At 37.5% G+C, this 27,758-nt stretch overlaps 1 protein-coding gene across 4 annotated transcripts in view; it reads right to left on the reverse strand.

Moving 5' to 3' along the window:
• The window catches only part of kdm4c (lysine (K)-specific demethylase 4C), a 221,347-nt gene that overhangs the window by 45,375 nt on the left and 148,214 nt on the right, over positions 1 to 27,758 (reverse strand). For all 4 annotated transcript variants that reach the window (XM_059030251.1, XM_059030246.1, XM_059030260.1 and 1 more), the window contains 4 exons: positions 27,535 to 27,748; positions 21,241 to 21,317; positions 18,116 to 18,171; positions 17,342 to 17,450 (listed from right to left, as the gene is read on the reverse strand). In XM_059030251.1, the coding sequence (XP_058886234.1) occupies positions 17,342 to 17,450; positions 18,116 to 18,171; positions 21,241 to 21,317; positions 27,535 to 27,748 (456 nt within the window). The remainder of the gene's footprint in view (positions 1 to 17,341; positions 17,451 to 18,115; positions 18,172 to 21,240; positions 21,318 to 27,534; positions 27,749 to 27,758) is intronic.

The following is a 27,758-nucleotide window of genomic DNA, read 5'->3' on the forward strand; positions in this document are numbered from 1 at the left end:
GTCTCCTGTGGATGGCACTGACGATTTGGTCTCACAGATGTTTTTATTTATTTCTTAGCAGACACCCTTATCCAGATGTTCTATTGGACTCAGGTCAGGAGAAAAAGCTGGCCACGGCAAAACTTTGGCATTGTTTTCTTGAAGTCGTGTAATTGTAATCCTAGCACTGTGTGGTCTTGCATTGTCCTGCTGGAAAATCGACACTTCCAGATTGGCTTGCAGGAACAGAAAAACTGTTGCCTCAAGGACTCGTCAATGTATCGCTGAGCAGTAAAGTTGCCCTCAATCTGCACCAAAGGCGTTCTTGTGTTAAAGGAGATTACTCCCCACATCATCACACTTCCACCGCCCCACCAGTTGACTTGAACAATGCAACAGTCACAATAATGCTCACCACGACGTCTCCACACACATTGTCTTCCGTCAGGTCTGTCAAAGGCAAAACGGCATTCATCGGTGAGTAAAACACTCCACCACTCTCTCTGCCGCCACCTCAGATGTTCCCTGGCCCACAGAAGACTGCGATTTCGTCTCTCAGCTGTCAACATGTTACCCGTGAATGGTCTCTGAGCATGCAAATCATTTTCATACAGACAGTGGGCTACAGTCATTCTGCTGATGTGCGGGTTACTTCTTCCTGGAATTTCTTGTGCTGTAGCCACTGCAGTCTGAAAACGATTACGCAGATGGATCAGTCGGGTGAGACAGTCCTGGGCTGGTGTGGTGACCCTCTGCCTTCCAGGACGTGGCCTGTCCCTCACAGAGCTGGTTTCCTGGTTTCTCTGGACTAGTCTGCTGATTGCTGAAGCAGAACATCTCATTCTCCAGGCAACTTCTCTCACAGACAGTGACCAGGCGATCTTCATTACTCAAGCGGGGAATGGTTGTATCTTTTGCTATTCTTGCGTTAATTAAAATCATGTCTTTTCGAATGGCTATTTATACAGATTCTTAATAAACTAATTTTGGCAATTTCAACTCAACTGAAATACCAAACACTCAGCACTTGGCGTTTTTATGAAATCACATGACTTCAGTTCAGTATTTTGTTATCCCAAGGAACAATACTACTCAAACAATCAACAAACCTATCTGCTCACTATTTAAAATGTAAATAACATTATGTATGTGCCCAATGAGCTATTGATTTTTGCACTTCCAAGCCAGAAGATTCTGTGAATGAATGGTTTTTACATAAAAAAGCACATAGATTGAGAGAAATGGTAGTTCCTCGCGGCAAATTACCAGCAAAGCGTGAGAACTGCCAGACTCTCTATACAGCAAGGATAGTTTACGTGTTTTCAGGGTATTGGCGCAGCAAAAGTAAATCAGCCAAAAGCACCATTTCACTTTTAATTGTAGAAAAAAGTCAATACCGGTCATACAGAAACAGAAATAAGTCGCTAAAGTAGTGTAAATATGTCCTTTTCCTTCTTCTCTTTCTTTTTCACCCAACATATATTTTTGCAGACCCCAGGCACTTTTATCCATGTGTATATTACAGGACATCCGAGTTTAATGACAATTAACTTATTTTGTTAACATGGAAATATACTAGGGAACGCATTTATTTTGACGTCTGTATCACCTACATTAAACAATTTATTGATATTTTAAAAAGGACTAGTCTCACACATTGCACACACACACACACAAAAAAAACTTTTTTGAAGACCCCAGGGAGTTTTATCCACGCATATGTATATTACAGGACATCCAAGTTTTAATGACAATTAACTTGTTTTGTCGACATGGACATAGACTAGGGAACACACTTTTTGAGAAGTCTATATCATTTACATCAAATGATGTGTTTCTGTTTTAAAATAGAACATTTGCGTGCAAAAAAATCATTTTTTACATGAATACAAAAAAAGGTCTGGCATGCGTGGGATTTGAAACTATAAGCGTGTTGTGTTATACTGTCAGTGCTAAACGATTCGTTGAGACAAGCAGTATTTTGAAAGATGAAGTCAACCAGCTGAGAATTCTTGGGACTTTTTTAAATTTTGGGGATTTTTTGAGTCATCGTTCATCTTCATCATCATCATCATTCTGAGATTCTGATCTTGAGATCTGAAAAATGTTGGTTTCCTGTCAGTGTAACACTCATTGTGGTCCCTATTGGCGCAAGGAAGTACAGTCTCGATATTGGTTGATGAGAGTAATGCTATTTGTGGTTCCCACTGGAGAAAAAGGAACGTTAATTTTTCTGAGAATTAGCTATGCTGAAGGATAGTCTATATATTTGGTAAAAGTAAAACATTAATAAATATTTATATAAACGAATGTATAAATCAATATAGACATTTATTTAATTCTTTATCTCTTGATATTTATTTATTTCCTTTTCACTATAACATAAACACTGCCATTCAATACTATATGAAACGAAAATAAATACCCAACAGTTCTTGTTCAATTGTATATTAGTGAAGAATTCTGTACATAAAGGTTGTCATGCTTTCATATATTTTTTACTTTAAAATTAAAAATATATATTTTAACGACCCAGCCAAATGCTTTGTTGCAGGACTTCTTGTCTGTTCAGTTTGTCTCGCTTGTCTTTTATATGTTACATGTATTGTAAGTGGATCATGTCATGCCGTTGCTTAGCATGGGAAGGGGGAGTGAGTGAATGAGTGGGGAGAATGTGCGTTGCTGTTTTCAGGGGTTGCAGAGCATGGATGTGACTGGTTGATGAGCCAGACAGCGGTGGGAAACTACAGGAGGTTATATAATAAGGGGGTGCATGAGCCTGGGGACTGGAGACAGTCCAGTGCTGAACTTGAATGAGAAACTGTGGATGTGACTGAGCGAGCGTGTGAGCTGTGACCGGAGACAATATGCAGTGAAAGTGCCAAGACTAAAACATAGGGTTATTATTTTGGTGTCGTGAATTCCGGCCCCTGACAGTAATTCTTTGTAGTTTCAAATAAAACAAACATTTTGAGAATTCAACACCGTCTCCCTGAGTACTACTTCCTGAACATGAAATACAGTCAACCCTCTTTATACCGCCAGGTAAGGGCCATGGGCAAAAACGGGCAATAAGCGAGGGTGGCGTTATCGTGAGGGTCAAAAAAACAAAACCAAAAAAAAAAAAAACAACACACACAACTTTCTATGTTTGCAATGAATTAAAACGTTTTAATTTTTTGTTATACAATTACAGTATAGTATCTCCAGGACATTTTAATAAAACATTAATCTTTTTTTTAAAACTACAGTACTAGTTCTTAACACGGCAGTATAGTGATGTTTTATCATCTTTTCCCATCTGTATGAAACATACTGTACATGGTTACTTTTGAGGAACAGTTTATACTTAAAACAAATAAATAAATAAATAAATAAATAAATAAATAAATAAATAAATAAATAAATAAACAAACACTCATTTAGTTTCAAGTCACCCAAACAATTCCATAAAAACAAACAAGCGTTTTTTTTTACTGTACTGTCATTTGAACGTCAGTGTTTGTGGCACGACTTTAAGCGTGCTGAATACTATCCCCCATTGAACGATACCATCTATTTATTTCACAAAGCAATTTAAGCTCAACAACTTTTTCTTCATTAATATCACGGCAAAGGCAATCACAAGGGCTACAATCTTCTTAAAGGGAATGTCAGTTGCTCCTGAATTGCCTCTCATTTCTTTTTTTGGTTGCCGCTAACGAATTCGCACAAGCACATGTTCCCAAATGTTATTTCACTACTACAGTATGAATGTGTTGACAGCATATTTTGAAGCCAAGGGATATCCTACTATCTACATTAGTTGTATCATGGCTTTAGATTAAATAAATACATGATGATGGCAAGTTGTAATCATCTGTAGGGCAAATGGGATCATAATCAAAATGACAATCCAATAGCCTTGTTGTTTTGTTTTTATTCAGTATCGTGAATAACAAAATATGAGAAACGCAGGAAACCTCCCGGGGATATATTCATTACGTTCCAAGGAACAGTTTATTTGTAACATACAACATCACTACCACTTTCCATATATTGAAATTGAAAGTTAAAACTTTCACAGCAGAAATATGTCACCAGGCCTGCTTCCACAATCCTGTTTGTCATTATGTAAATCAGGCAACATGCTGTTAAAACAAATGCACGTTCAAATAACAAAACAAAAATACTGCTGTAGCTTCACATCTTGTCTCTAATCGAAATGACTCATTTTTATAGCGTTATACCCTGACTGAAAATACACAGATGGATGCTTTTTCTTTTGGTAGAAGAAAAATACTTGCTTTCACGCGATACTTACCAGGAATCATAATTGGCAGCTTTTATGCAAATGAGATTTGATCAACACCATCCCCGGAATCAGGTAATTATGCACAGTATGTATTAAAAAAAAACATGGTTAGCATGGAGTACTGTATATTTATAAAATGCACCAGATTTCTAAGAGAACATTAGCAATAAATGTCTGTTGACATCATACACACTCCATTGCAAAAAATCATGAACACAGCTGGCACAATGTCTCCTATAACCATTGTACCAGTGTTGACCCTTGGCATCAGAATGCTGTTTGCTAATTCTCCAGACCTGCCAGCAAACCAGGAATCTAAACTCACCGTCAGGTTCTGGATCATATTCATGTAAAGCATAATGTGTTGTGTTTAGAGCAGGTTGGCATATCTGCATACTTTAACACAAACGTGATGCTGACCAAGAGGAAGGTCTTTGGTTAGTAGCTTCAATGAACCCTATAAGTGAATAGGACATAAGTGAAGTACCTCTTGAGCAAAGTAACATTAAACTTATTTTGAATCCTAATGGTCTAATCCAACCAACCAATCCAACATGTTTTTGGGCTTTACAAAGCTCAAAATACCTGTATTGATTATTCAGCCTTCAATACATCTGTTTTAAATGCCCACTAACTGGAATGTCTTTGAGGTATTTATTATGTACCAATGTGGGCTGCTTGTCTGCTATCTTGGCCTGGTCACTCTTTCAAATGAGAAAAACTGTTTCTACCTAGTAGTTGGTAGTTAATATTCTTTTATTTAAGAAAATCTTCCTCTACTACAATGACATACACATTATATTTAGACATTTCTTTAATAGGTTAGCTTGACCTTGGTACAGCTTCCTGCACAATGTGTCATTGCCCAACGCCCATGCCTTTGGATGTTACTTTATGTTCTGTACTTTAAACAAGTCGAAACTCAATAACAGTTTTAATACAGGATAACGTGCCATTATTAGCAACAATCAAGTGTCTGCCATGAGCCAAACAAGAAAAAAAAATCTTGGTTGAGGAATTCAGAATTATTACAGGTACTGACAAGCCTACAACCTTGCTGCACAGGCTATATATTACCCCGATAAATACAGTCTGTCTGTCTGAGCCAAGTGGCTCATAACTGTGCCAGATGGGTTTATGACTGAAAACTGAAAAGCTGCCAAAAGTGTGTTAGGAAATGTAAACCAAAAACAGATCTAATTTATCTCAGCAACAGCTACTTATGAAAGACTGGTAGATTAGTTTTTTATGGAAAATAATGATCATTTAAAGCATGAATAAAACATTTTACCTTTACAAGTTTGCAATACAAACATAATATTAATATAAAGCCGTGGCTTAATAAATCATAATTTGTGCAAAAACACATTTTATTTTGTTGTGTTTTCACCATGCAGCAAGTGTTACTCATTTTCACAAATAATTACTGAATCATTTTTATAATATCAATTTTCTATAAATATTTTGCCAAATGAAAATTAAGTCAGACTTTCATAATAAAAATACTGTTTATTTTTAAACACGGCAATAACATAATTAAGTAAAACACAGCAAGTAGCTTTCTACTGAGCTAAGCTTTTTAACAAATCAGAAGTATCTGGTTACCAGGCATGAAACAGAACAAAAAATAATTGTGCCCTACACAATAGGAAAGAAAGATTCTTCTGTACAGTGGATTTACTGCTCTTTTGCAGTTTTCCCTTGCTTTTCCTGTGGCTATACTGTGCATTAACCATGTTTATTAATATGCTTTACCACTCTTCTCTGGGCTTTACTATGTCATTGTCTGCTTTACCATGCTTTCACTATGCTTTAATACATTTTTTACTGTGGTCAATGTAGTAAGGTTCAGTACATTAGAACGGATTAACTATTGGCAGTATCAATGACTTGTTAAACAATGTCTTGGCCTACAGTACTTATAATTGATCTTTGATAGTTCCACCGAGTATGACCATAATGCAGTAATTTCTCTCATTTGTATGATTGTATCTTTGTTTTTCATATTTGTCCCAGCAAGGTCAAATTGTTTATAAGGATGATTCCTTAACAAGAAGGTCCTTAATAGTTGCATTAAACAATGCGATCAGCAAATTCTTACAAGTAAAAACAATTGACTGTTACTGATCATTTAAAGTAAGAAATCACTTTAACAGTACCTACAATACAATGCCTAGAGAAGGAACTGCAAATCACCTAAACCCAGGCTACTTAATACATGGTATACAGCAGCAATTTGGGTGTATATCAGCTGTTCAATATTAATTATTTACCTCCAGTGTTTCAATTTCAAGTTTTTAGAGCCTATTAAAAATAAGGATTCCTTCATTCCTCTAAAGCTTTTAATAAAATTTGCCAATTAAATCACCAAAGGCAGTGCTTTACTTAAAATTGTATCAGCCTAGTAAAACTGTCTGTCCTTACTTAAATAGAATAGAAAAAAAATCCCACACTTCACAGAAAAGAAAGGAGTGGGACATAGGCACACACACACACAAAGCAAAAGCATTTTGTACTCTGGCACTGTGATTAATCCTATTGTTACCAGTCATTGCAGAAGCAGATTCATCTCTATAGAGCAGTATATCTGGTATTCTAATAGGAACTTTTCAAAGGGAGAGTTTCAGTTTATTAATGGTAACTCTGAGGTTGGGGAGGAGGGATAGCAGATAGCTTAGTAGCCTGGTGGTGATATGTGGTACTGCATCTGAGTCTTTTTTGTTGTAAATAAATAAAACCTGAGACTGGGTGGCGTTTGCAACCTCAGTCCCTCCATCTCTCTCTCACAATCTACCAGTGAACTCCCACACCCTTTTACAGTTAAACATTAAAAAATAAATCATGTCTGTAATAAAATGTTATTCTAATTCACCACAGAGGATTTGAGAAATTCTTCACTTCAGAAGTCTGTTTGGTTTCTCCTCTGCCAACAAAGAGTTTGTTATGTCACTATTCCAACCAGTCCAAAAAAACAATCTTGTTCCAGTATCAAGCTGGGGCTGCCATTGGTTCCAACTACAATCCAATCTGCAACAGGACGTTACACAAAGGTTAAAGATTGTTTATAGGCTGTACCACGCTTTTGTTACTACCATTTATAAGTGCATTCACCTATATCCAACATTTTCCTGACAGTACAATTAATTGAGAAGACCTCCATTCTAGCTTCTTTTTGTATGCTTTTAACACAAACCTTTTGTATCCCTCATCGGTAACTTCCTCCTTCACACCACAGCCATTTGGTGAGAATGAGTTCTGCTTGCCAACAATCCTAACTAGGGATTATAGTTTTAAATCAAACAAGTTTGTTTTACAAGCTTGGTCTGCTGCTGATCGAAACGACCGTGACGGATCTCAAATTGCTTTCAGTTCTGTCCCGATGGCATATGGAAACGTGACATTAGTTTTCAACGGCTGTCAGTCAAGCATTTAAGAAGCATTGATTAGTTAAAAAAAATTTTAAAAAAAGACCAATGACCTGTGCAGGCACAGGCAGATGTGAGTTTATGTGCATCCCTTCTAGTTCCACCTTATTCAGAAGGTATTTTCTAACTGTATGTTTGTGGGTCTCTAAGAGGGGAAGTGGGGAAAAAGACACATGCTCATGGTGGTTTCCAAGTGTGTCCAGCCAGCATGTGCCAATAGAGAACTCAGCTCACATCCCATTATGTTAACTGATTTTGCCTCTGTGGTTACTGCTTATAAATAATAAGTGTCAAAAGCACTAGCTTCTATGTTTTAAAGAAGAATTGTATATTGTTGTTTGGCCATTCTGTAATGTGTTAGTAAAATATTATATTGTCAAGCATTCTTCAAAAAATTGTAATCTGCCTTCAGCGGTCTGAATTTGAACCGGATCAATCTAGTAGTAGAGATGGCAATCAATTCAATGTTACAACCTTATCGCTATTAGAAGACTTGTATTCCATAAAAACAAGCTACTGAAAAATGTAGATATTTTAAGTGGTATCATTGGAAATCAGAAAGCACATATCCTGATAAAAAATGATATTTTAGTCAAAACAAAATATTTTCTGTTGAGCATAATGACAATGACTTTCAGAATACATTTCTTAACATAAATGATGATGGTGATTATGAAAATCGTATTGTTATAATGATTTTACCAGGGCAGTAGGGAAAGAACAAACAAACATCCATAGTCTTTTAAAGTTAGATCTGCCATAATTCTTTTCGGGGGGTGGGGGGGTGATTGATCAGCTATGTAAGAAAAACCCTTTCCAGTATGCTTCAATCATCATTCTCACTGTACACAGAAACTAAAACATTGTTGTTGTAAGATACTGTATTCACTACAATATTCCTTCTTTGAATCTGCACTATCAAAGTCACTATGTAATTAGGCAAAGTGTATCCTATCCTAGCATGATGTTAGCACTGGATACAAAAATAATATGCTCACTTATCTACTAAAAAAAAAAAAAAAAAAAAGGAGGAGGGACCCCTATATCCACAGCCAGATCTTCTTGCTGAAGCCTGTTAATGCTTCAGGCTTTTAATTTCTTCTGACACACAATGCTTGACTCCTGCCTGAGTAGTGATGCTGATAATGAACATAAGAAAGGTTAAAAACGAGAGGAGGCCATTCGGCCCATCTTGCTTGTTTGGTTGTTAGTACCTCATTGATCTCAGAATCTCATCAAGCAGCTTCTTGAAGGATCCCAGGGTGTCAGCTTCAGAGTTGGTTCCAGACTCACACAATTCTCTGTGTAAAAAAGTGCCTCCTGTTTTCTGTTCTGAATGCCCCTTTATCTAATCTCCATTTGTGACCTCCTGTTCCTTGTTTCTTTTTTTCAGGTTGGAAAAGTCCCCTGGGTCGACATTGTCAATACCTTTTAGAATTTTGAATGCTTGAATCAGATCACCGCGTAGTCTTCTTTGTTCAAGACTGAATACATTCAATTATTTTAGCCTGCCTGCATATGACATGCCTTTTAAACCAGGAATAATTCTGGTTGCTCTTCTTTGCACTCTTTCTAGAGCAGCAATATCCTTTTTGTAGCGAGGTGACCAGAACTGAACACAATATTCTAGATGAGGTCCTACAAATGCATTGTAAAGTTTTAAAATTACTTCCATTGACTTAAATTCAACACTTTTCACTATATATCCGAGCATTTTGTTGGCCTTTTTTATAGCTTCCCGACATTGTTCAGATGAAGACAGTTTTGAATCAACATAAACTCCTAGATCTTTTTCATAGATTATATGGTATTTATAATTGGACATTTTACACATTACACTTTTCTATATTAAATGTCATTTGCCATGTGACTGCCCAGTTCTGAATGCTGTCTAGATCATTTTGAATGACCTTTGCTGCTGAACAGTGTTTGCCACTCCTCCTATTTTTGTGTTGTCTACAAATTTAACAAGTTTGCTTACTATACCAGAATCTAAGTCATTAATGTAGATTAGGAAGAGCAGAGGACCGAACACTGATCCCTGTAGTATTTCACTAGTTACCCTCGCTCCATTTTGAGGTTTCTCCTCTAATCGGTACTTTCTGTTTTCTACATGTTAACCACTCACTAATCCATGTGTATGCAGTTCCTTGAATCCCTACAGCATTCAGTTTGAGAATTAATCTTTTATAAGAGACTTTATCAAAAGCTGTCTGGAAATCAAATAAACCATGTCATATGCTTCGCAATTACCCATTGTCGATGTTGCATCCTCAAAAAAATCATCTCCCTTTCCTAAAACCATGCTGACTGTCTCCCGGGATACTGTTACCATATAGGTAATTTTCCATTTTGGATCTTATTATAGTTTCCATAAGTTTACATATACTATCAAGCTTATTGGTCTGTAGTTAACCTGGTTCGGTTTTGTCTCCCTTTTCGTGGATCAGTGTTACGTTTGCAATTCTCCAGTCTGTCGGTACAACCTTTGTCTCAAGAAACTGTTGCATGATCTTAGTTAACGTTTCGTAAATAACTAATTTCTTTGAGTACTATTGGGAGGATCTCATCTCATCTCATATTTTAACAGCTCATATTTCATTTAACACTTCTGCCACTGTTATGCTAATGCCCACACCCAGCAGCAAGCCTGTGACCAACTGAGACAGTATCCCTCAGGATATAGCACAAGCACCTAAACCATCTGTGAAAAGTAAATGTTCTATGAAATGTGAAATTAAGATCTCACCTTTGGCTCTGCAAGTACAAAGGATAAAGCAGATTTCTTTTTAAAATGACAATACATGTTTGGTGGTCATTTATGCATGCAGCTTGTCTGGTAACCTAAGTTTATAGAAAAGTCCTTCATAAAACGCTAACAGCATCATTTGAATATTTTTTTAAGTTGACACATAAAACAAAGTAACATGCATCCATTATGTAAACAGACCGTTAAGAGTTGACCTTGTGAAGACCCCTGAGTTAATCCTTTAGATACAACGCTCTATTGCTGGCATTTTTGCTATGTGTTCAGAATGTGTTTTGGCATGCAATTCAGACCCATGCATTTTTCATATCTACTCCCACAGTTCATTGTTTAGTTTGCATTCAAATTGTGCATGCACGCCAAGCCGTTTTTTTATCTCAAATTTTATCAATCCTCCTGGTAAATTCTCTGCAGAGTCACAAGATTATTCCACTTGTTCTGTTGTGACTTTTCCGTGTCATTTTCAGTTGCTTTCTCTTATAAGACTTGACTCTTTAGGGAACATATGCCATCACGATACTATGCAATTGGTTGAACTGGGTTGTTACCTCACTCTTTTTACTCCAGGGCTTTGATTTACAGTCCACAGTAAACAGCCTTATTGTATTGGTTTGATTCTTGCTTTGCCATTAGACACAAATCAATGTAAGCCTGGATGAAGGAGCAACTAAGCAATGATTGAGGGATGGGTCTTTAACAGAAGTATTCCTAGAATCTGAATACATTATGTATCCTAACATCTACATGTTCTTTTATAGCTTAACCAGAAAATCCATGAGGCCTTACTGCAGTGTACAGTCCACAGTATCTTGTTGGGATGCAGATCTAAAATATGAATCAACTGTGTTTTTGTGTGAAGCAGTTGATACCTCTTAATCATCCAGCAATGTTCCTTAGTTTCCTTCCTTCTTTTGCTGTGAGCCCAGATCATAAATAATCTACTGTTCATATATGAAATTACTTCAATCAGGCTCGATAATGGTAAATATGTAGATCTATAATATTATGCCATACTCTCTCTTGTTTGTCTCCTGATGTTAAGCAACAATAGCTAAAATACAGAATAGTCATACAGTGAGTAGGTTTCACAGGTCTGTTTAACCTCAGTGAACTTATCTGTTGTTTGTCATAATATGTTGTACTTTAGTTGCATATCAACTCAAACAGAGCCAGCCTATACAGGTCTAGTGGATAATACAATCACATGACATAAGTCAAATAAATAACCACATTGATTTGCGTGCATTGTAGATGAGTATACCTATCTGATGAAACCGGCCCTGCATTTAAAGCACCAAGCACTGTACACGGAAAGACAAATCCTGATGCAGGGGGACAAATACTGGGGAGTTAATACTGATTATGCCTGCTTAAACCATAAGCGACAGTATTCCAAAAAGCTCACTGCTGTTGTACCCTTGAGCAAGGTACTTTACCTAGATTGCTCCAGTAAAAACCCAGCTGTATAAATGGGTAATTGTATGTAAAAATAATGTGATATCTTGTAACAATTGTAAGTCGCCCTGGATAAGGGCGTCTGCTAAGAAATGTAATAATAATAATTTAAGGACAATAACTGAGATCAAAATCCACGTACACCTTCTGTACTACTACCACAGACAAACTTAATGTATAGGCCGAAAGCTGGGATTATGGAGTATGTGTGTAGGTATAAATAAGGCACATATACTAACTCAGAGTACAGACAGACAAATACAACAAAATATCAAATACCAAGAAGTGTGAAAATATTAAATAATTATTTTAAAAAAGCATTTTTTGGTTAATTGAAATATTCAGTAAGTCTAAGGCTGAGCGAGATCCGATCGATTAGTTCAATTCCACTGCAGAGATTGATCCTTTAAAACCCAAGAAGAAATCGTAACAGCTGTCATACTGATTTCCTCCTAAAGTACAATGCTCAGATCTGCTTCATCTGATTCCAGTATTGAGCTAGAAAACCCACTGCAAAAGCACTCGGTTTTCACAATTGATCTACCTTTCAAACCTACAAATTGAGGCTCTCAAGCTTGCTAATATTTCCCTTTAGGTGTTTTTGTATTTTTATTTTCTTATTGTAAAGGCACCAAAGCGGAATGTTATGGAGTAAGCCAACCTTGGAATGGCAGGAGCTCGGCTCTTCATGCAGTTAGTAAATTCCTTTTCAGAATAATGTTTCCCACACAAAGCACACTTGCGACTACTCGGTTCACTTGTCAAATACAAATTACTAGCCAGAAAGAACCTGGGGCCATCACTGCAGTTCCTATTTCCCAATTTAATGTTATATTCTAAAGCAGACAGTGACTAAAATAAACAAGAGCGACCAAATGGTCCTTGTGCATAATGAGTTGAAATAATTCAATAATCATTTTAGACAAGAGAAGCAGATGCAGTTTAATGTGCTCTTTGAAGCCACTAAACCATATTAAGTAACCTACCTTATCTGTTAAATATCAAATGGCTGTCATTAGTAGGCTTTGTTTTATAATTATGTAGACAAATAATGTTTTACTAGCAGGAATGACATTGTTAATTTTTATAACCAACCTATATTTACAAAAAAAACTAGCCTGGCCACCTACAATACTCAGACATGCTTAAATGCACAAATGAGTATCCTAATAAAGTATCTGTTTCCTAAATGAAACACCTCTATGCTTAAAGGCAAGTACATAGACACACTGACAGTGACACCTCCAGTGATGGCTCCCCATGGTTAAAACACATATAGGATTCTACCCTGAAGCAATGTACATACAAAAAAAAAAAAACAATATAAATAGCTGTGAATTGCTCATTTTACTTTTTACTAATTTCAGGTTGTTTCTGTGTTGCTCTGATATGGCAAGGTTGAGGTATGACAGTTTCCTTTCATTGCCATATACTTGGTCTGTACATGCACAAGTGTGGCCTGGAGCCTTGGAGATTAATAGTCTGCAGCCTGCCCTGAATGTATTTCGGATTTGTTATGGCTCTTCTGTCAATAAAGGGCATAACGTTGTGATAAATATGCAATCTGGATCTTCCTGAAGCTGTTAATTGAGGTATTACATGGCAGCCTGATTGCAATAAATATGCACAACCAGCTTCGGCAGAAATAATAAATTCCCACAAGGGTTGGTGCACATCTTTTTTTCTCCCAGTCTTTCTGTTTTTTTTATTGTCTGAGAAACAGCAAGAGAACAGTGGGTTAGATATGGCTATGTTTACATGGCATTGAGTAAAGACAACTAATACATACCTGCTTACAAATTAGATGTTTGAAATCAAATCACTCAAAACACAGGTCTCTATAGGTGTCTATCCTGCAGGTACTCATCAGTGGCTAAAGATCTGGAATACGTGTTAATCTTGACTAATTAAGCCAATAATTGGTGCAATTAAGTAACTGTGAACTCGTTTTAAACGAAAATCAGCAGGCCCAGTAGCTCTCCAGGACTGGGGTCTAAACTAGCATCCCAGCTACAGGCTCGTGAAGCTTTGCAGACATTGCTTTTTTGAAAGGAGTGACAGCTGTAATCCCAAAGATATAGCATTTAACTTATCTAAGGTCTCAGGTCGATTTGTTTAACCTTGAAAGGCTTGACACAGTCTGAAATAAGAGACTTTTATAAACCACAGTAAATGTTTTTAAAAAAAAAAAAAAAAAAAAGAAATGTACGATGAGAAGCTTGTTTGTTTACATACAAGTTTTGCACAAATGAAGGCTAACAAACTAAAACATCAGTTTTGTAAACAGCAGAATAGTTTTTTACTTTTCGTTTTTTAAAAGAAAAGTGTTGCCTGTACATATTCAACGTTTTTCCTTTTTTTCTACTGCTTAAATGATAATGCTGTGGGCTACTTGAAGCATTGAGCTTAAATTGCTTTGTGAAATAAATAGATGGCATCGTTCAATGGGGGAGAGTTTCAGCAGACTTATAGTCGTGCCACAAACAGAAAAGTTAAAATGACCAGTACCGTAAAAAACATATTGAAATCGTTCGCTTTTTTGTTTTTATGGAATTGTTGTTTGGGTGATTTGACACTAAATGATTTGACACTAACTATATAACTGTTCCTCAAAAGTAACCATTTATGTTGCATACACATGGGAAAAGAATAAGACTTCACTAGTAGGCCTACTGTTGTGTTGAAAAAGATTTATGTTTTATAGAAATGCCTGAGATAATTGTAGAACTAAAATTGCAAACATAGAAGGGTTTTTTTGGGGGGGATTTTTTGACCCTCACTATAATACCACCCTCGCTTTATTACCCGTTTTACCCATGGCCCTTACCTGGCAGTATAATGAGGGTTGACTGTATATCTAATAAACACTGGAAAAACACTGGAAATGGTTGCTCAATTCACGTTGACTTGACACCTTTCCCTCTGATTTCTAATTTTCTTTAAATAACCTGCCAAAAAAACTTTGTGCAGTGCAGTTGGGCAATGTCCCTCCTTCCTGACTTGTATCTCGCATTGATTCGTTCTGAATACTTAAACCCACTCCAACTACTGAGTGGCAACAAATTCCTACATTTCTAATGGAGGATTGTAACATGCTTGCAAGATTTAAAATGAGATACAAGAAACAGAGGACTGCTCTTACGGAGGATTGTTCTTGCTCACTATATTCCAATTTGATAGGGAATATTTACACACTCATGGAATTTAAAATGTGGAAGATAAGAAAGAAGATAAGGTATAATTGAAAAGGTGTGCAAGTTCTGTCGAGTTACAATATACATTGTGACAGGAAAAAATGAAATTATCCGAAAACAATAATTTCATTCAGTATATAAAAAGCAAAAGCCCCGGAAAAACAAACAAACAACCCAAAAAAAAAAAAAACGATTGACATATAACTCGAAAATAGCTAAAAATAAGCACCAAAAAATGAAATTAATAAAAAAACAAAAAACAGACGCCCTAACTATAAAGTACAGTTGGCGCTTAAACATCATAGCATTGATTATTCATGAATCATCATGAGAGAGTACCAGGTCACGCAGCACACATCAGGCAATTAAACACACCATTTTCCCCCTTCGCTTCCTCACATCAATATGAAGAAGTCTGGAGAATATTAGCATTCTTGGAATGCAATTGCTTTCTTGAACAATAAAAAGACATCAGCGCCTTTCTTAGCTGACAGTTGTGCTTGTGAAAACAATGTTATTGTCCCAAACTGTTTATCTGCACAGTGTGAGGCAGCTTCAGTGCTCTGTGGAATAACTTCTAAGGAAAACCGAATTGTCGGTTGGGACTGGTTATATGAGTTTTGTTGTGCGAAAGCCTTCGCATTCACTGTCAATCAATGTTTGCTTCAGGTTCAACCAGGTTCAACTTGGATCCCAAGTTAGCTATCGAGGGTGTACTGACTGTGCACTGGTAGTTTATATGGTTAAATAAATATTCACTGACCAACCTTATTGTCCCCCCACACCCCCCCCCCCCCCCCCCGCCGCCTCTGATTAAACAACGGAGATAGGGACCTACTGTATCTAACAGAAAAAAAAATAAGCTGTGTGTTTCGTGAGGTTGTGTGCTTTATTTTCTGTTTTAAAAACATTTCTGTAATTTCGACGCCATGAAAAAGTTATTTACACACCTTCCGGTACAGCGTTGCTATGGTTATGTTACGTGAACAAGCTAGAGTGATTTCAATGGGCTAATTTATATATATAATAAAAAGGGATAATTAATAGAAATCATGCTGTTTAGTCTGATTTACACCCAGTTTTAATGGTTTCACTACTGTGGCGAACAAGGTGAAAATTAGTTTAGCCACACAGAAAATACTTTCGCTCGTGGCGACGTGGCGAGCGGCTAGCAGGAACGTTGCATCCCCTATCACCGAGGTAGATGTCCTTTAAAAGGGGAAATATCAAGTAAATAGTATTTATCTTACCTGAATTCTGATTTTTTTTCTGTCTTAGTACATTGCATGTTCAGTTTGTATAAATGTATGTTGAGTAAATAAGTCCTTGTTTACTTCCACTAGCTTCTCCAATGGGAGTTTACCTCTAAAAATGTACAGCACCCCAAACTGGGACTGAAAAGAGGTTGAAATATTAAAAACGAGTCTGCTGCAGTTGTGAGATGTGAAAATAGTGGCTTGCCCAATACAGTATCATAGCCTATTGTAAAGCATTGGATGCCCATATAGTTGCAGTGAGAACATTTAAAAAAATCTGATTCAGGGTATCGCACTAGTTGAATTCTTGGTTGAAGTTGGTTTGGTCACAGTTCAAGTCTCCACAGGTTTTTTGAAAAATGTAAATCCTGCCATTGTTCATTCTGGGTTTCTATCGCACTGCAATGTCATTCTGAAATCAATGTGAGTGCTCAATGACACGATATGCAGCACAGCAGTCAGAACATGCGGGTAGCTGTAACAAGCAAAGGCAGGCATGCATTTCAGGTATTTTAGTTGCAACTGAAAATGGATTTGTTGTACATGTATCTTACAAAGCCCCAATACGATTCAAAAGAAAGATTAATTTGAGAATATTTTAAAACTTATTTTTTACATTCAAATTAGGTAGTCATAGGGTATATTTCATCATTGAGTGAAAATGTTATTCTCTTAATAATCTTCAGATTCTCAGCTGATCAAAAAGGTATAATATGGTATGCTTTCAGTGGATATTTGTCCTAATACACAAGCCGAAAGTCACGTTATGTCTGTCAGACTTCAAATAGGTTGAATGTTCACCAGAGCGGAAGGGTTAAGTATTTGCGATACACTATCTATATGACAAAAAGCACTGCATCTTTAGGCAAGAAGTCATAAATGCGAGTGGATAACAGAAGTGATTTAAGGTGATCCATATTAAGCTTTTTTTGAGCTCAGTGATAGTGAAGGTTAAACCTCTATTTGCTCACCAGTTTGGATCTCTGCAAAGGTATTTGGCTGGGGTCAATGGGGTTGCGTTCTGTTTGGTTTGTGAACTTCACTTCAGGTATTGCCACTGCACACATCACATGTGCCCACCTGCAAAATCAAGAAGCAAACAATGCAACATTACACTTTTAGAGCATTTTCAGAACTTTGTTTTTGACAAACTAAAACATTGGGTTTTTTTTACAATACTGAACCAAATGTGTATATTAGTCAGATTTAGATAAATGCAGGTCATTACTAAATGTACTATATGTAAATCCCTCATACGATTTGTTAAAGAATACAGCAAAATTAAATTACTGACATGCATTCTGTATCAAAAAAGATACATATGTCTCTGTTGCGAGTCTGTTTCAGTCACAATGCTGATCTGACAGGCTTTGATAAAGGGCTGACTGTATGCTTCTTAGTTGGGTGTTTCTCTACCAGTACTCAGGATAACAGACATTACTGATGTTTCCTGAAGAACCATCACAGAAGTGACAACTTTAGGAACCATTGAAAAAACTGACTTTACAACACATTTCCAACCCTGAATTCACAGAAAAGTGCTTCCCCTCCAGAACAGCTGAAATATGTGCTTGAAGTGACTCCATGAGTTATCAGGCCTTTTCAGATATGATATTTAACTTAAATATAATATTCTCTGACACTGATTTAATCTCTGATTCCTGATTTCCAAAATGAACAGAAACTAGATTTCTAATGCATCTAATTCCTGTCAGTTAGATTTCCATCATAAAAACAGGCCTTACTTGTTGTCAGTAGTTTGCTTCAGTGCGCCACCTCTCAAATTGCAGAGACAGCACTCCTGAATAAAAATGAAGTAAGCACATTACATTAAGCAAGTCATACTTCCATTTATTTGAGTAAAACACTTCCCCATCACTGGAGTGTCACTGTCACTGCCACTGCTATTGTAAAGCTACAAATCACAAAGCTGTCACACGGGTTGTTTATGTATTACTTGCAGTAGACTGCATCACATTAATGCTGACAAACTGAAGAAAACAGACCCATTTACAAAAGATTAATTAAACAAATGCCAATACAACACAGCTCAAATATCATTTTTGCCTTTACAGAGCCATTTGTTTCCATTCAGCTTCAGTGAAGCCAGCATCATGATGGGTTGTGCTGAAATGCAAGTATACTATCAGGATTGAAAACCTGGAATATTGCAGACAAGCTGCTGCTTCAAACAGATTTCTCCAGCATGACTGATGACATATTTTCACACCATTTGATACCTGATAAGACTGAAAAAAACTGAAAGAATTCAAGACACAAGTTGGCTGTGTTGACCTTAAGAGTGGTGGGGGTGGATTTCAGAATATACAAAAAGCATTCTGAAACGTATCTACATATAATACAAACTACTATAAACAGTTACTAAAATTAAATTAGAGTTACCTGAACTTGTGCAGTTTACTGGAACTCAAATTATCCAAATTGTATGAACTGAATGACATTACATTGGATGTTTTTTTTTTAAGACAATGACATTCTCTGTTGTTTTTAAGTAAACTCAACTAGTCTGATTTACAATGAAGTTGTTTATTTAGCATTTTGCATCATTATCATTAAAGGCCATCTCGATTGTATTAGTACTGAGGGAGTAATGCAGCTATTAGGGCTCAGAAACAGAAAATACAAAGTAAAACATACAAAAATCTAAACTGCAACTTGAGTGTTTTTTTGTTTTGTTTTGTTTTGTTTTAATAAAGGTAATTGACACATCATTTTAATTTACTATAGTAGTTTTTGAACATTAAATCATTATATAATATGTTATGGCTTTAACAAATATAATGTCTTATATTTGTTTAATATAATTGTGATGTTATATTTTATTTGCATATTTACACATACTGAGTCAATAATCAGTATGGTTTTCTCCTGAAGTAATTTGGCTTAAAAAAAAAAATTAAATTAGAAAATACAAATACGATTAAAAAAAAGAAATACAAAGCTGACCTGTGACTTAAGAATGAAAATGTTGTTTGTAAATCATGGGATGTTCTCTTGTGTTTACACTATACATGGTAAAACATTTGTTCTGGAACTTAAAAACCTATTACAAAATGTAAATGCTGGCTAACCTCAATATGTTTTTTTTTTTGTACGGCTTCTTTTTTATTTTTTGAATTTCTGAATTGTTCTTGGAACAATCTTTATTTTTACATAAGGGCAAACTCTTGATTTTAAACGTTGGAACACTTAAAATACTATACAAGTTATTTTGACAGTCACCAAAGGGACATAATTTCAAGCATGACAAGGCCTTGCCTGGGGGGCAAATTAAAGCTTTTAAAAATCAATTAATTAATAGGTAATTTTAATTCCAAATGCATCTCCAATGACGAATATCAATGGAACTCAGACCCCCTAATGAAATATTTAATACCTAATCTACAAAATGTACAATTTCAAAGTTCCTGTTCTCTTCATTTTAATACAAAGACAAATACCATTTAATTATTTCATGCAATTATTTCATGTTAATATTTTGTAATTGTTAATACTGCCTGAGGATAGCCCTTTATTAGCTTTTATAATTCATTTAAATTAATAAAATGATAATCCCCCCCCCCCCCCCCCCCCTCCTCCTCCTCCTCCCCCTGCAGCTCAGGTGGTGATACAGCTTTAATTCCCAGAGCACTTTGATTTAAATATGTAAATCATAGTAAATAAACCATTTATTTTCTGTTCTGATTAACTCATTCAACCTTTTGGAGCCCTATACTTCAGCCCAAAATTACAATGATACATGGACGGGCAAGTCTTAGACAGCATCTGATGGTTACCTGTTTTAATGGGAACAACCATTTTACCTTTTTAAAAAAGTCAAAATCTAAAACGTATCATGCATTTGAAAACTAAAACAATTGGGGATATTATAATAGATCGACATGCATTTTTTTTCCATAAATTGATTGAACTGTGGGATGCTTGATTTTTATAACCTTGGGCCATTTATAAGGTATTTAGATCCATCACTAATTATATCACAGTATAAGATAAGAGAACACCCCCTCGGGAAGCAAGCAGTGTTCTTATAGCCTAAGTGTTCTCTAAGACGGAGTTAGCCACCAGACACAATAAGTAAAAGCAAAACAAAAGGTAAGTGTATGTTAATAAACTATAATAATAAAGTAATAGACAAACTAACGTTAATAAAACTAATGCAAGACAACACGCGGGCAAAAAGGTTAAATCGATATGTACTATGAAATGATCAGGCGGGTGTGTTTCTGTCTATCACAATGGCAGAGGCAAAGATAATGGGTGTTACTTAGGGTTAACAGCGTTAATAAATGAACTGTCAAACTAAATTAACACAGCACCCCTACACATGTTACAAAATGCAGCAGCAATATACAAGACATGCACATTATTTAACAGAATGGTGAAGCAACTCACAAGAACTGGAAACACCAAATTGCTCTGTGACTTGTGTCTGATTCAGGTTTTTTTCAAGAGCTTGAACCATTTCCAACTTTGTATTGCAAGAGCAACAGCGGCGCATTTTGCCATTTGTTTACATGCCATTTTGTTGCGATGAGGTGCACTCGTGGAAATCAGAATACAAAACAAATCAATTACATGACGGCGGTTCTTATTTTTTTTACAAAACAGTACTGGTGCCAAGAAGGTGTTCTTTTAAGCGAAGTTCCTGTTCCTTTAGACTGAGCATTTACAATGGGAAAAATCTGTTTCACCACAAGGGTGTTCCCTTAGGTGAAGTGTTCCTATACACAGAGACTACTGTAACTGAATATATCCCAATGTGTTGCTTCTGTATTTAGTGAAGGACGATGGGGATGCAGGCTTGTTTCAGCTTGAATCTTGTTCAGAACTAATGAAAACGGCTACTTACTGCTGTCCAGGCGCCATTTACACAACGATTGCAGGACCAGTTACTCTGAATTTCCTGAGGGCCAACACCATAACAACCTAGACATTTGAAATAAAAAAAAACATGTTTCTAACATCAGTGCAAAACTTACAGTTCAATTTTTTTTACCATTGATGTTTAGTTAACTGACCAATGTCTAAACTTTCTTTATGTACTTAATAGTCACATACTATCTAGAAGTAGTACAAATTAAATTTTATATATATATATATATATTTTACTAGAATTTTTTTTTTTTTTAATCAATGTTAATTTAATCATAGTTATAATTTAATCCATAGTTATATGGCTGGGGACATAAATTGCTCATATATCATAATATGCATGAATGGCTGACCAAGGCAAGGTTGGTATAGCTTTGAAATAAAAACGTCTATTTATTTACCCCCAAGTAAAGAACTAATGCTATTACTGCTTACTCATTTGTATTGATTATTGAGAAAAAAAGACTTAGAATTATACATTATAAACCCTAATAGTCAGCTGAAATAATGTAATGATTGATCTGTTACGAGGTGACCATTTAAGTGTGTATTGTAACTAATCTGAAAAAAAAAAAAAAAAAACTACTGACCTTCTAAATAAGTTCAAGTCTAAATAAAGCCATCAATGACTGTGAGTGAATCCTGACACATCACCCACTGGACTAAAAATGGTATTTGTTTTGTGTAAATACCAATACTCTGATTGTTCAAGATTAAATAGACTTGTTGAGCAGTATTAGCATTAAAATCAGCTGAAAATGTATTCTGGTTTATCACTGCGAGATGGTAAGGGAAATATCAAATCCTGAAGTGTGAAATATGTAAAGACTTAATTTGTTTAAATTGCTGGCATTTAATGAATTATGTAAAGATTTATTATGATTTTTGTTGGCTGATTACCCTTAAAGAGCAAAGTATGAAATATCACTGTTATATTAAGTAATGTACAGTATTTTTCTTCTTGTTTAAAATCACTTACTCACTTATGTATCATTTTCTGTTTCGTCACATCCTGATGACATTTATTTATCAAAGACCTTGAAACTGAATATTTTTTTTATACCAAAGCTGTTTTGGGATCCTCCAACACACAGCCACAGCCCCGCGCCCTAGGGCATATAGAGGCTGCGCGCATAGACATCAGCGCTAATTTATTTTCTTCAAGCCTGCTGCGAAGGAATGGACGCAGCAACCTTGAAGGTTAATGGATAATTCTATATCAGGGAACCAGGGTTAAGATAATAACCTAACATTCCCCTTCAAGCACGAAATGTTATACATTACTGAATGGGGATAGTATACCCAAGCCGTCGGAAGTACATGACTTGCAGTACTGGCAAAATGCAACAAGGGCTAGGCCGATAGGCTGCCCTGTGCATTATCATTTGGAACCCAAGTTGGTAAGCAACTAGGGTGAAATGAACTGGAGGGAGAAACTCACCTTCATGTATGTGCTGCAAGGGTCGAGAAGCCGTCCTTAGCAGTCTGGTCCCAAAACCAGGGTTTTGAGGGTCTACAACACTGTCTATAGAACCTAGTGAAGAGGCCGCATTGCATATGTCAGAGACAGATGCACCCTGGAATAGAGCCCAAGAGGTTACAAGGCCTCTGGTGGAATGAGCAGTGAGCTTTTCTGGAGGGGGCAAGTTGGCCAGCTCATAGTCAGTCTAAACCGTGTCTGTCATCCATTTGGACAGCCCCTGTTTAGACAGGGCTTAACCATAGGACTATTTTTTGTCTGTTACCATAGGCCCGTAACAGACAAAAAATAGTTCAGACTGCCGCCAATCTCTTGTTCTGTCAACATAGTACGCTAATACCCTAACTGGGCAGAGAGTGTGGAGCTGCCGCTCCTTGTAAGACTGGAAGGGAGGCATATGGAAAGCCTCCAATTCCACAGACTGGTTGGCATGGAAGGCCGAAATGGTTTTCGTTAGGAAGGCAGGATTGGTATGAAGTGTGACCTTGGTCCTAGCTTCTGCAAAAAATAAGCAAGCTTTCGCAACAGAAAATGTTTGCATCTCACTCACCCGCTTTGCGGCAGTGATGGAAAGCAAGAAAGCCGCTTTTAACGATAAAAGTTTAACTGAATGTAGGAGCTCAAAACTGAGGTTTTAATTAAGCACCACTTTCTGGAACAATGTCCTTTACAGGTGGCCGAAGCTGGCTTGTCCCTTTCAAACATTGTCCCACCAGAAGTGGGCTCCTGGGGAGACTGTGTCAATTTTGACGTGGTGAGCTGAAATAGCTGCCAAATAGGCCTTTAGTGGTGGGAGATTTTCCCTTCAAAAAGGTATTTGTAAAGATTGCAGTATAACTGCCATGGGGCAAGTCGTGGGATCGAACCCAAAAGGCTGACGCCATGTCTGGAAGACGCCCCACTTGTACACGTACTGGGAATGCGTGGATGCTGCTCTGGCATTCTGTAGGGTGTCACTAACCCTATTAGACAAACCCAACCGGCTCAAATGCAGCTGCTGAGGGGCCAGACCCAGAGCTGCAGGCGTGACGGGTCGAGGTGCCACAGGGTCCCCCACGCCTGACTAAGCAGGTCACGGCGCGTCGGCAGCTTCCCCGGCAAAGAGGTGAAACACTGTCGCGGTTCAGTGTTGGCAGGAAGACCTTGTGGTTGAACCAAGCCTGCAGAGGACGCATGTAAAGGAGACCCTATGGAAGACTCTGGGAAGCTGCTGCCATCAGGCCCAGAAGCTTCTGGTATATTACTACCGTTAGTGCTCTGTTGAGCTTCAATAGCTCCAAGCAAGCGGCTATTCTCTGAACTCTGTCGTTCGAGAGAGTGGTCATCATGGACCTGGAGTGCAAGCACATTCCCAAATAGAAGGCTGTCTGTGAAGGTGTCAGTTGGCTCTTTGTGTGGTTCACTGAAAGCCCCAAACGTTGCCAGGTTTTTTGGGCCCCAGGAGCAGCCTACGAGGAGAGCACAAAGTCAGAAGAATTTTGGATGCAGATCCCTGGGGAAGGGGCGAGCGAAACTCGCCGGCTTCAGGCGGGGCAATAGGCCGCGTCATGACGTTACCAGAACTAGGCTGAAAGTGTAGAAAAAACGCATAAATAGACAGTAAGCAGTTATGCTTTCTAAAGGAAGGAAACACATATAATGTGAAAAACAGATCTAAAAGTAACAAAGTAGTTATCTTACGCTCCTACTTCAGGATTGTGAAGGAAAAAATGGCACCGATGTCCGTGCGCGCAGCCTATCTATATGCCCTAGGGGGCAGGGCCGTGGCTGCAGCACAGAGGCTTCCAAGAGTAGCTTTAGTATAAAAAATATTCAGGTTCAGGTACTTTAGAAGCTAAATACCCATTCGGTAATGGATAGCATTTTGTACTTGAAAGGGAACTCAAACAGTTCTTCCCATACCACAACAGCAAAATAACAATAAAGGAACAAGTCAAGAGCCTGAGGGACAACATGGGAAATGTAGGATGACAAAACAATAACACATGTATTGAATGACTACTTTGTTCAAGTTTTCACCAGCAGGGGCGTCAACAACATGCCCCCTGAAACAGCTAGTCCTCAAACAACCCTTACCAAAGCCCCTGGCAAATATTTTTGACAATTCAATCAAGACAGAAGATGTCCCAACTGAGTGGCGCATTGCAAATGTAGTACCCACATTTAAAATGGGGAACCAGGGCCTATATTTATCATTCATGCATGCGCAAGTATTCACTTCTAAACCATGCGTCCGCACATTCGAAAAGAAAGTATGTGATTTATCAACACAGAAGAATGTTTTGTGAGAATGTTTGTTGACTCACGCACACTCTGGACCATGCGCACGATCGTTTCCTTGTGTTACAATGATGGTACTGCAAGATAAGATCAAACTCCTATTAAATCAGCTAATCATGAGCCGCAATCAGTGCAACATGTAAAATAATAATGTTCTCATTAGGTTTATGTTATTGATGCCAGTATTGCTGAAATTGCGATGTCACATAGTGTTCTTTCATAAATTATTGCAGTTATATGCCAAATATGGAATTCTTAATATTGTTATTAATATTTAGGCAGTAGTATGATATAAATGTTGGTTACCACCACCATGATTATTACGTAACAAGCAGAAGGTAATGTTTTTGTGACTTCCTTGTTTTAGTTAAGCACTAGTAATTACACATTAATAGTTATAACACGTGTGTGTGTGCTATTAAGAAATATATATATATATATTTTTTTTCCTATAGATTCACATACAGTAACACGTCAAAACATAAAATTTGAGGGGGCTCCCGAGTGACGCATTCAGTAAAGGCGCTCCGCGTGGAGTGCAGGATGCACCCTATAGCCTGGAGATCGCAGGTTCGAATCCAGGCTATGTCATTGCCGACCGTGACCGGGGTTCCCAGGGGGCGGCGCACAATTGGCCGAGCACTGTCCGGGTAGGGAGGGCTTAGGTCAGCAGGGGAATCCACGGTTCACTGTGCACCAGGGCGCCTGGGGGTCTGCAGTGGAGCCATTCAGTTCTGTGTTGTCCTCCGGCACTATAGGTCTAATGGCTTTGCTGTGGATCCGCAGTGCGAAAAATGACGGCTTGGCAGGAACACGTTTCGGAGGATGCATGTTTTGGAGGACGCGTGTTTCAGCCACCGCTTCCCGAGTCGCCGGGGGGGTTGCAGCAGTGAACCGGGAGTAACACAATTGGCGATTCCAAATTGGGGCGAAAACTGGGGCAAAAATCATTGGAAATTCAGTTTTAAAAACATACATGAAAACATTAGCATGTTGTTGACCTGTCACATTATTACCTATGGTACCTATTACCTATTATACCTAGACCGTCTCATTTTAATAAAAATGCAGAATCAGTGATACATGCTGCAAACTTATTTTAATGCTGGCTCACATTTATCTGTCCTATACATGTTATTTCAATCCTACAACCTCATGGATACAATGCAAATGCTTAGCTGTTTTGCCAGAAGCCTGATCATTTAAAATAAATTGTAAACAAGTTCTGTTAATGATCAAAACGAAACATTTTGGACCACTGTAGTGAACCATAAAGTTCAACTGATAGATTGTTGCAGTGTTAAAAATTATAATACTGTTTTATTAATGTCATTTACACGGACACACATGCTCTGTTTTTAGCAACAAAAGCAACAAAAAACCTGTCCAAAGAAATACTGAGAAATTGGTGGAAGTGCGGTACAGGCACTTCAATTTGCCAAGGAAATGTGCAGTTTATGAAAAGGATGCTCTATGGGGAGCAGTGGTTTATGGAAAGACACAACCACTAAATGATTTCACATCCAAGATGCAATGAACATTCTGCAGCCAGTGCCTGAGTCATATTTGGTTTTAGTTTCAAAAAACCAAATGATTGCTGTCAGGGCTTTTGCTTATTTCCCCTCGGCAGGGGAAGCAGTAAGGGTGCACATAGTACATGTTTATCCCTTTGCGGTCCTATGTCGGACCTGGTCCGACATTGCAATTATTCCTATCAGGTCCAATGTCGGACCCTGTCCGACATCATCAAAAAGACGCAAAAAACAGGTTTTTAGTCGTTTTTTCTACGGAAAAAGCCGAGAAAACCATTCAATGGCCGACAGCGACAGGAGCCGAGACAAGCCGGAAAAAAATAAATAAATAAATAAGGGCGTATCTCATAAATAGTCATATTTGCCCCTGGCATCAGATAGGGGCAGTCATAAGGAAACAAGCTGGATGGTACTGCATCAGCGCTGAGAGAATATCACGGACATTTGCAGAGCTTTTTTGAGATGTTATAGTAATAAAATAATGACTTGTATCGCATTATTGAGGCGTTTGGTGATAAAACGAGTGATCAGGAGATGATCGATCGGTACGTACGACTATTATTATTATTATTATTATTATTATTTATTTCTTAGCATATGTGAAAGCTATGGCGAACGAAAGGGTGGGGCGGGGCTGGAGATGCCTAGTGAGTGCTTTTTGATATGCAGGGCCTTTTAAACCCGTTTGACTGTGGAAAAAAAATACTTTTAAACAGCGCGTATAAAATTAACTGCGCGTGTAAAAATAAATTGGACCTGACGCGCCTAACACGCACTTAATAAATGGACTGCAAAGGGTTATATATTTTGAGAACCATTCATCCAATTGTTATGGGATTTACTACGGATATTCCTTTTACTGGGACCTGCAGTAAAAGGCCTTTTTGAAATAATCAACCCATTAAACACACTTACTGACATCTATCTCTAAGCCTCCAGTCCTGGCACTCTATGTCTATTAATGGTAACCAACACTTACTGGCATGCACCTGTACAAGGCATTTGCTACAGGAGATGAGCGCACTAGATCCATTTTCCTCCAGGAGGGAGCTGGGAGGGCAGGGTTCGCTGTTCTCTCTGTATGAGAAACAAACCTCTGGAATGAGGGGTTTGGTCTTGAGGCCCTTTTTGGCCTGCACTGGGCCAGGAACTGACTCCATAAGTACTCTGCTTTCTTCATGCTTGTCATCTTGCTGCAAATAT

Source organism: Acipenser ruthenus, chromosome 1 (assembly GCF_902713425.1).
Source record: "Acipenser ruthenus chromosome 1, fAciRut3.2 maternal haplotype, whole genome shotgun sequence".
Lineage (NCBI taxonomy): Eukaryota > Metazoa > Chordata > Actinopteri > Acipenseriformes > Acipenseridae > Acipenser > Acipenser ruthenus.